The following is an 11,447-nucleotide window of genomic DNA, read 5'->3' on the forward strand; positions in this document are numbered from 1 at the left end:
AATATAAAACTACCCTATACTATATATATATATATATATATATATATATATATATATATATATATATATATATATATTATATATATATTTATTTATTTATTATTTAGTATTATTATTATTATTTATATTTTTTTTATATATATTAAAATTGAACGAATGCATGGCCTTTTATATGCATTTTGATTTCTAACAGCTCCGCGAGTCGTGGAGTTTTATGCCTGCAAACTCCGCGAGTCGTGGAGTTTGAAAATCCAGCTCAGGATCCTTTGTCTCATAGCTTGTCGACATGATTATATATATATATTTATAATATATAAATAATTTATATAATTATTTATATATTATATTTTATTCTTGTGTATAGTTGACTCATAATTTTTAGTCCGTTGCGTCGGGCGTTGATAGTTGACTCATGTCCCGGTTCCGGATTTTCGAACGCCTTTTCGTATAATTTAATATCTTGTACTTTGCGTTCCGCAACTTGTACTTTTGTCATTTTTAGACGTTTCTCATCAATAAATTGAACCTTTTGAATTGTATCTTGTACATTTGAGCTTTTTGGACGTTTGTGTCTTCAAATCTTCGTTTTCGCCTTTTGTCTTCGCACTTATTTATTTAAACAATTACAATGAAAATATAATACAATTACATATGAAAACCTATTATTTAGGAGGGATATTGCTATGAAATATATGTTCCTTTTTAGCCTTATCAATGATGGATATTGGAATGACCCAACCGAGATATCACTACATGGATCATTGTAAGTAGTGAATCTTTTAGTGATTATGTCTTTATATCCTTAGACTTGAGATGCACGCCGGTTTCGATGTGTGGAATATTGTACTTTAATATGGTTAAAAGTTGTCTTGAATAAGGCTGTAATAAAGGCCATTATTGGGTATAATGTAAAGCTCGTAAGAGACACGTGTATGCAATATAGGATTTGTTCCTCCGAAATGTTTGGAGTTAGATACTTTTGAGCTCCTCGATGAATGAATAAGATATTTGTGTGGCCACACCCAGATGTAATTAAGATGATACTTAATTAATTTGGTGATCTAATTCAGTTCTAAGATCGAGAAATAAAATTGTTCAACAAATGAGAATGACCGATGATCCATATCTCAAGTTTAACTAAAGTATCTGAAACAAAGGGACACATGACATTTAACACTTACCATAAGCAGTTCCGAGAAACTAACCTTACGTGGATTTAGGGACAATGGCCTGTTGCTAGACGGTATCCATTGTTTGTATAGTTACTTGTTGTTGTACCATGCACAAGTGGGAGTCTGTAGGATTAATGTGCAAGGTACAACATATGACTATATGGCTAAATTCATTTGAGCCTTTGGGGTCACACATATATACACACCTAGACGTCAAACGTAATATATATATTATGTATATATATTACTTAAGTAACGAAATAAATTAAAATACTTAATTTTGAATTAAGTGTTTGATTGAGATTGATAAATTAATTAAATGAAAATTCATTTTTCAAAAAGCAAGAAACTTGTTTGTTGAACGAGTTAAAATTAGATATGAAAAATATATTTATTTCATTACCTACTTCAATTATATATGTTGGTTTTGGGTTCAGTGACCAACTACACCACTGAATACAATTTGTGCAATAGTACATATTTGACTAATATGTTATTTTTGGTTTTAAAAAATTAAAAAGGAAGAAAACGGGAATCGGTTCTAACATATCAAGTATTATATATATTGATTATGGTGTTGAGAGTAGTGCACTAGTTTTCACATGATAAGATTCTAAAATAAGAAACCAAATTTTTGTACTTTGATCACTGTGTACGAGTTAAACAAAAACAGATTAACATCATGGTTTTGTGATTCTTTTCGAACCATATACGAAGTATTAATTATTCATTGTCTTGGTATAATAATTTGATTATTATATTACGTTACTTGGGGTTTGGACTAGCATCCATTGACGGTCGTTTGAAGTGTAGTGTGGACTATCAAAAGAGACGGTCATACTATTGATCGTAAGTATCTCTCCTACAATCCGTTTCTTCAGGAAAGGTATATCGTTTACTCTATTCGTGAATTTATATATTTTGACAATTATTAGTGGTGTAACTGGATCTAATGGAACCGTTAATCGTGTGCATGTTTTGTAATAATAAGTTTATTTTAACTATCCGCTGCGTTAATTTGAATGAAAAGTACACACGGTTTTCCATCGATATATACATAATATATATTGGCTTTTCAAAGGGAAAAAAAAAAAAAATTGATATCAACATATAGTAGTGAAAATCGAAATTATAAGCTTTAACTTCAAAAGAGAACAGCATGACTTTACATGCTTTACGACGATCCACAGTGCGCCTAAATGATGTCGTTTAAAAGTGAGGTGGACAAGAACGATGCCCAAGATACTCACTACGAGTCGTCATTTTTGAATTTTATAGGGATGTTGTTTATTTCCTTTAGCAAATAATGAAAGCATCTTGGAACCTTATATTATTATTTTATTTATTTTTCAATCAACTCTTAATCATATTTTATTACATCTTTCAAACTCTTTCGACAACATACTTCCTTGGACCCTTCCAAAAATAACATTATCATGTCATAGTCATCTCACCCCAAAACCCCCTATGCGTCTGTGTCGCAATCATTATTACAAAGCGATCGAGAAATTGATATCCATAAACAAGACCATTATTTTAAATAGATAGCCAACCGGCGACACACCCCTTTCTGGGACCTGCTGTCGTCAACCACCCTCCATCCTAGTCAGCGGCTAGAGCCTAATTGATAGTTGGGGCTGCATTTTGACCTCTAACTAACCCGTTCGTTTTGTGACCCAAACGCAACATAAAAACATAGAGATGTGTTCTCAAAAGTTAAACATTTGCGACTCCGATTTGACTTAAACGAAACCCGTGACACAACAATATCATACTTTAACTAAGCATCGATGGAATGACCTCAAATATCATATCAAACATCCTATTAAAATTTTTGCGAATCATGTTAATATACACTTGACCAAGATAATACCGAAGTGACTCAATCACACGAGACGACCAAAAAAATACTAACACATCGAGAGCTTAGTTGAACGAGATACTCTACCTCAAATGGTCACAATGACGCACCTACATTATCTAGCTTCCAAGAGAGTACCAAAACGTCATGTTCCCACTCCTAACATAACAGATCAACAACCTCGTCATTATTCCTTGCTTTACAGGCACTTACAACGGTTCAATAAACACTAAAAAGTAAGCTTACGCTTAATCTGTACATATAATAAACATATCGATATCGATATACATGTATCATTAATAATACAATTCTATTTGAAATACTCATTCTGGGTCAATTTTAACTAAAGTTTTACAACCGTTATTTTTTGTGAACGGCCAAATATATTTACAACCATTACTTACTAATTGCGTCTCACATTGTCGTTGAATCTCATTATTTTATTGTAGCTAAGTACAATATTTCGCTACTACACATATACTACATTAATGTATTGTCATACATACACTCTACCTTCCATCGATATATACACAATATACAACATTTCTTCAACTATCATAACACAACAATTCACATTTAATTCACTTGTGCCAACCCAAAACCATAGCAATACAAAAGTATAGATTGTACACACCTTATTGCTAATTGAGCTAGTTATCCCTCCTACACAATCACTTGGAGCTTTCTTCACAAAAGCCTAATCACAATTAATAACTTGTCATCCTCCATATACAACCCCATTACCCAGATCTCTCATAAACACACATCATTCAACCGATTTATTATATATTCAATTAACCACACCGGACCAGGTATGTTTTTTGAATTTATAGTTTTTTGAAGGTAAACAACCACTAAAATAGCATTCAAACATAATTAGCACTATATTTAAATTTCGGAATCCCATTAAGTTCTGATCCTGAAATCGCCAATGTTAAAAACATGATTGCATTTGCCACAGAAAGGCCAACACAAAATAACCAAGAATATTAATATCAAATCCAATTTAACACTAAAGAGTGCAAATTTAAGGCTGCTTGCTAGTCTGCCTACAAATTCACTATGGGTCTTATAAATTATGGGAACTTATTCCTGTATTTATTTTGTTGGTATACAAATCTGTATAAACATACAGCAGTATACAAGGACAATGTGCAGGTGTAATGTCTTCCGTATCAGGGAACCGATAAAATGGATATTAATATCTTCGGTTCAAGCAATCTTTTTGGGTCGGCCACTAGTAGAAGCAACGTCTTCTTTTTTCGAAGCAGAATCCTCTGTCTTCTTTGCCCTAGCAGGAGCCTTATCGTGTTCATAGCGATAATCATAAAAAAGCTCCTCACCAGCAGAGATGTTCTCTTTTGCATATATTCCTACCCGGTGATCTCCAGCCACCATCATCACCTGACAAATAAATGCACAACATTTTAAAACAATTATATGAAAACTTATCGTTTGAATAAGAAAAATAACTTTGGTAAATCATATATGACACATTAGTTCTGATAATAATAATTTTGAAAAGTTGAACAAACATGTTTTGGTCGACCCTCCGAACATATACCAAAAGGTTACAAATTATTGACCCAAGCACATTAAAATTTTTACCCAACACTCTTGACTAGTGACGATTCTAAGATCAAAACTCAAATAGGTTCTATACAATTTGAATTGTACTTTGAACTTGTGGTTGTGGTGTAGTAGATTGACGCATTCTTCTCACAAGGGAGATGCGGGTTCGAATCTTTGCACACACAATCAATTCTCAATATCCCCCCCCCCCCCCCCCCCCCCCAACCACCACCCCCACCATAACGTGGGATGCCCGGGTTGAGGTCACCAATTTAAATCTCTTCTTGAGAGAAGGTGTCTCATTAAGAAAAGCCTGGATGGGGAGGTTTTACCGGATCCGTTCACGGACCTCTACCCGGACACTGCCCGTATGGATGTGTTTTCAGGTACCGTCGATCGGGTTCAGGTTTCTGCCCGAACGTGTGTGTTACGTGCAAATGATGAGGGTCATTAAAATAAATGATCCGCTGATGCAAAAATCGCCGTTCCAAAAAAAAAAAAAAATGAATTGTACTTTGTAATTTTTTCAGAAATAAGGGTTGTTTACTTCCCTAAAACCATTAAGTTTAAAAACATATGGATCCTATCATTAAATTTTGTGGTGTCTTATACAAATTGAGTGGCACTTTGTAAAAAAGTTTTGCAAACTAGTGGAATCTTTGGACCCGCTCCCTTCTTCTTGCATTTGCCACTTCTCTTGACCCGCCCATTTTGCACACATGTACTTCTACTATTCTCAAAGTTCTTAAGGTGCTAACATTTTGCATCAAACCCCAAGTAAGTAGACTACACCTTTGCATAACAATTGGGATTGAGAGAATGATTGGCAAACTTCAGCTTATTGCCCTTCCGGTACGCATCAAGAACGTACTACATACATAATGAAAACACATTAGCCTTAATTAATGTGGTTTGTTAAAAGAGAAGACTAAATATTTCAAGTGGATAGAAAGACACAATGTATCATACTTCGTCATTAAGGTTAAAGAGAAACGAAGAATTTTCACGATCATATATTTTTCCACGCTTGTCAGCTTCATGGTGTGAGATCAATTCTCCAGTGTATTCACCCAGATATTCATCTTTAGCTACACTATCCTGAACAGACAAAAAATAAAAAATTAAATAAAAATTAATGTGTAACTTCAAGAAAGAATAAATATATACCATATATAACACATCCACATACCTTTAAGAAAGCACCCCAACCTGAAACATCAGATTTTCCTTGCAAAATCTGTGTATTTAAAGTCTCAAATATTATTGAGTAACATTGTATCAGTAATTCAAACTTACACACTAGTCGCTTTTCGAAATTTCAGATTTATAAACAACAAGACCAGTTTGATTCAAGAATATGAGTGTGACAAGTGAACAATATTTACCCTGTGTTGCCGTCTGAGGAGAAGGTTCACGTTCTTGCATTTGTAAGTATCGCCTTTTGGGTCAGGGCTCCCAAGAGTGCCATCACCACAACTGCAAAGTTAATGGAAAAACTTTATACAAGTTTGGATATTAAAAAAAAATCTGTCAACAAATAAACACAACAATCAATGTAGTTCTGTACTTAAGAAAATGAAATTCTTTTACAACATGGATGCGTAACTTAGTATAATAAGTTAGGGTAGCTATCTGTACACCACCAAAATTAATCCGTACACCACTAACACTGATTTAGAGGGTTGTACAGTACAACATTATAATGCATGTTTAATGGTGTACGGAGAGCAACTCAAATAAATACTTACCCGATCCAACAATTGCGGCATAGATCAGGGTCACATTCTCTATTAGCAGCAAAGCAAGGGCATTCTCGACTTCTACACTGGCTCTTTGCACAGAAACATCCCCTAAAACGATTCTTGCAACTTTTCGGGCATCTAACGCGAAAATTGTATATTGTTAAACATGACACGAATTTCATATTTTTTTTACTTATAAGGAGATAGAGAAGACAAAAAAGACTTTACCCGCAGTATTTCTCACAAGTATTCCCATTTAAAAAGCATGAACAATCATTCCTACATATAGATTGACACCCACAAGGGTTGTATTGATGACAAGACAAATTGTTTCTGTCAAAAAACCGTTTTCTCAACGAATGGTGGAGGCCTGCAGACTTCAATGAGTACTTAAACCGACGAAATCTGTTTCTTTTACGCAAAATGGATCTTCTTATAAATGTTGTACACTGATGAAGAATAAACAATAATAAATAGCAATATATAAATAATACTTTGATTGTTAGAATAACAAATAACACCATATTTACTAACCATATTATCATTAGTCTCAATCTTGCTACTATCATCTACGGAATCTCCTTTTCCCTCTTGAAATGCTTGGTTGTTCTCATAATTCATCAAGACATGATTCACTTCAACACATGTCTTCAGTGGGGCCATAAGATTTCTAGCAATTAAACAGCTTTAAGAATGAAAAAAGATCTAGCGTTACCATTTATATTCTGTATTAACAAACATAAACGCGCAAAAAATATAATATTCTTGGACCAGGGTAGAACAACCATGTACTAACCTGTTCTGCCCATAAATATCCAGACCCTTCCTAAAAAGATCCTTCTCTAAAGTTTGCCATGACTCAAAATCTGTGATTTGTCTATTATTATTCGAATTACCAAACTCGCTTTTTGTCAGTTTGTCATTGCCCTCCAACTTTTGGACCTAAAGAATATCAGTTAATTAATTGAAAGCAGAGGTTTAAAAGCTCGGCATATAAGTAGGTAATGTATATGGTAAAAAAATAGAAAATACCCGGAGAGAACAGCGCTGAGAACAAGGAATATTTTCTTCATTAATACCGTTCCAAGTTGGTTTATCAGCCTTATAAGAATAATTAAAGTTAACATAATTAGGTATACAATTAATTAATAAATTTAGTTGAATGAAGAAAGTCAACTTACAGGAAATATAAGCTCCTGTGAACATCCATGTAATTTACAGTCAAAGATCTAGCAATATAAAAAACGTATTAATTAACACGTTATAACATGTTACGAATAGCATCAAAACTAAGAACACAAAAAAGATCATAACAATGCTCACAAAACATCTGCGGCAAAATAGGTTGTCAAATGTATCCTGAGCTACTTCGAGATTTTTATCAAGGAACGAGCTTTCTACATCCTTCCCTTTATTAGAAATAGCTTCATATCTTGCCTGAACAAGATGCTTGATGATATTATTTCACAATTGAAAAAATAACCGAACAGAAGAACGTACAATCATGAACATTAATGACATATTCAGAAAGTGCTTAATTACCTTGACTTCGAAAGGTTTTCTTGACAACTGTTGAGCCAGTAAATCAAAGACAATATCAAATGGTCCAAGTTGTTCAAAAGTCTTTCTGGAAGCATTACATGAATACCATGAGAACATACTTAATATACATTCATGAAGAATATAAAGTGAAGTAAACAAACCGGATGAAGTTATCTTCAGAGTCGACAAACTGTTTCTTATCTTCTTCTTTTTCTTCGTCGATTTCATCTTCCTCACTGTCACTACAAACAAGAGTTTCACTCCCATTTTGATCATAATAAATCCTCCTTCGACCAACTACTGATTGATCTTCTGTCATTTTCTGATTTCTGCATTTTTCATTCAACATTTCATTACATAAAGATGAGAATTGGCAGATTCAGTGGCGGAACTTGAACCCGACCCGAGATGGAGGGAACTAATGGATGGGGGTAAACACCATACCTTATTATTTAGTAAAAGAAAAAAAATTTAGTGGAAAATTTGTTTTTCCCCGAAATCGAGTCGGGATGGATACCCCCTTTTGTCTTATATATGTTCCGCCTCTGGGCATATTTAATACGAGGAAGATATCCTATATAGAGATAGTATTAGCTTTAAACACACATTAAAATTAAAAGTAGACAATTAAAAGATCCTCGCCAACGAAGAATTTAGTGCATACCTATCCAAAAAAGCCCATGCGGTAAAAGGAGGTAGTTTCTCGACTTTTGGAAGATCGATGTGCCGAATTAAATTATTCATGAATGGAATATTAGGTCCTAATATAGTTACCCACGAGCTCCTTACATCAACCCCATTTTTCATATCAATTGCTTCTTTCATTCTCTGTGACAATAAATTAACAGGTTTATCTCCATTATTGTTTCCTCTTTGTTCTGCCAACCTTAGATGATTTCCAGTACAAACAGCCTGTTTTATCCGATTCCCTGCCATTCTTTTCTGCATGCAGGTGTTACAATTCAATGCGGAATCATGATATTTAGTTCATCCGAATAGAAAAAGGTGTAATGTGACAGTATATTATAGTTGTAAGATAGTACCATGATGTATCCACTGCGATCGGCTTCAACTTCCTTCTTCAACGAATCGATAACCACTGAAATTTGCGCAAGATTTGCAGTTTCATCTTGCAGTGCTGTTGCATCCTGTTTAATAAGAATACAATTCACTCTAGATAGGTTATACATTCTATAAATAAATAGCTAGAATATAAATGGAAAATGTTGATATATACCTAAAGATCAAGCACAGAATTTACTTTATAAATAAATAGCACATAATTTACTCTAATAACATATTATCCAGCCACACTATCACCCTATAATTAATAATCAAATACATCTCCCATTCTGTGAAGAAAAATTATGTGTAGTGAAGAAAAATCTAGATCATATCAGATTCATGATGTATAACAATCTATAGCCGAATCGTAACATATCACATATGATAATGTAAGACAGCGGAGAAGGTTTAATTGTTAGACTAGATCTCCATGAAATAATAGAAATATGTCTATGATCATGAGTCATTCTTTGCTTAGCTAATTACATAGATCACGATACGAAGGGAATCTTAACGATGGACCATCAAAGTACTTTTAGCGAACATAAATGAGCTCTAATCTAAACATGACCGAATAATCATAATACCATCTTGATCTCAGTTACTAAAAAAGATGGTTAATAACTAACTACGTATGGCTATGATAACCAGGAATTGTAATCACTAATTAACTCTTAGAATTGTTGTTCATATAAACATCCAAGAACAGCCAAGTCGCCAAGATCATCAAATATGGCTTATAACTAAGATATACATCAATCTATCTTGCTAATAACTTTATAGGTACATCGATTTATTATCTAACCTCTTAAGAGAAATCCCGAATATCTTTTTGATTTCCTTAAATAAAGCCAGCTTAATTACTATATGATCAAAATTTAATGTGTCAGTGTATGTATAATATATAAACCACCATGAATAATTCATTCATCTAAACCTAGTAAAAATTCGCAACAAATGTGGATATACGGATTAACTAAAATCGCTACAAATAGCCCAATGCAACTGTTCTTAATTATATATCTACCTGACAACCTGAGACCATTATAAAAATCTCATCAACAGCAAAAATGTGCAGATATATAGGTTTTTAGTATAAATATATACACACCATTAAGAAACCAAAGTCGATCAACATGCATTTTAAAACTTTAACTAAATTAGTAAAATAACATGCATAAATACTCTTTTTTGTAACATTAAAAAATAGAGGTTTATATTTGAAACCACCTTTAAATTTCGTTAAGGTGAGCCAAATTAATTAAACAGTGAAATAAGGGTTACAACAGATAAACAAGTGAGTTATATCGTATGTGTATATATACCAAGGAAGCATCTGGAGACTCATGTTCCGATCTTAAAGCAGCGGTGGACGGAAAAGAATTGGATTTTTGTGACGACATTGTTACCGGCAACGACTGTTTGCCGCCGGGAACGAAATTGCAGAAATGATGTTAGAAACCCTAGATAGTTAGATAGGTGTGAGAATTGGGGGAAGTGCTGCTGACGCTCTGACACAAGATGAATTTATAGTCTGGGATATTTTAAAGCCCAAGTGTGATTTTGCTTGCGTGGGTTTCAGGGTATGACTTGGCTTTTGAATGACACGTGGATTTGGTCGCCTACTTAAATGTACACGTGTCAGGATTGATCAAAACTTATTTTAGGAAGACAGGTTCGTCAATTGCTTGTTGTTGTCATAAATATATAACGTAACCATGTTATTAAATTAAGTTCATATTATAACCAATAACGTTTACCCAACAAATAACAATAATCCAATAAACCCCAATACAAACCCATCGACCTATAACACTCGTGAACCAGTTCATATTATAACCACCGATCAACATCTAACTCCTAACCCCCAATCATCTTCTACAATTCAAGATACCTTCGAAGTAGATGATACTCCAAACCAATCCAAAACCCATTCCACGGAAATCACAACACCAATCACTAGCTTCGAAAACATCACCGATAATCCTAAAGACAACATTCAACCCACTGTTCCTAACCAAATTCATCCCCATAAACATTCCAAAAAACCTCCAAGGATAACTTCAAAAAAAATTTCGAAACACACCGATCACATAAAATCAGCAACCAAACATAAACTAGCAACCAATCATAACCCATCAGACAAAAAGCCTATGATCACCTCTTCGAAAATCCTTAAGTTCAAACAATTAGTCAAATTAATTTAAAAAAATACCAATCCCCAACCACAACCCCAAACCGTAAAACGCAAACCAAAAGTCAGCAGAACCTCTATCCAATCCTCCAAATCCACCACCTTAGACTCAAACGACACGATCAACAGTACCGGTGTTAAAGAATTCGATGTACTGTAAATACACACTACATCTATAATATTCCATGTGAATAATTTTTTTTTTTTTCATTCTTATTGAAGATTATGGCGCGATTGAACCGAATGACGGAACAAGAAATCGAGGAACTCATCAATCAGCGAGTGAACGACAGAATGTT

General features: G+C 33.8%; 1 protein-coding gene across 1 annotated transcript; it reads right to left on the reverse strand.

The window, feature by feature from the left end:
• Window positions 1–4,245: 4,245 nt before the first annotated feature.
• LOC139863710 (histone-lysine N-methyltransferase CLF-like) lies at window positions 4,246–10,987 on the reverse strand. Its single transcript, XM_071852315.1, has 18 exons — window positions 10,849–10,987; window positions 9,982–9,989; window positions 8,933–9,037; window positions 8,554–8,831; window positions 8,047–8,218; window positions 7,890–7,970; window positions 7,671–7,784; window positions 7,529–7,576; window positions 7,380–7,448; window positions 7,144–7,289; window positions 6,882–7,032; window positions 6,576–6,796; window positions 6,354–6,485; window positions 5,991–6,081; window positions 5,795–5,842; window positions 5,575–5,703; window positions 5,398–5,475; window positions 4,246–4,437 (listed from the first exon to the last, which is right to left on the reverse strand). Exons 1-18 carry the CDS (start codon window positions 10,985–10,987, stop codon window positions 4,246–4,248), a joined length of 2,202 nt encoding a protein of 733 aa, XP_071708416.1.
• Between the last annotated feature and the right edge of the window lie 460 nt (window positions 10,988–11,447).

Source organism: Rutidosis leptorrhynchoides, chromosome 8, assembly GCF_046630445.1.
Source record: "Rutidosis leptorrhynchoides isolate AG116_Rl617_1_P2 chromosome 8, CSIRO_AGI_Rlap_v1, whole genome shotgun sequence".
NCBI lineage: Eukaryota > Viridiplantae > Streptophyta > Magnoliopsida > Asterales > Asteraceae > Rutidosis > Rutidosis leptorrhynchoides.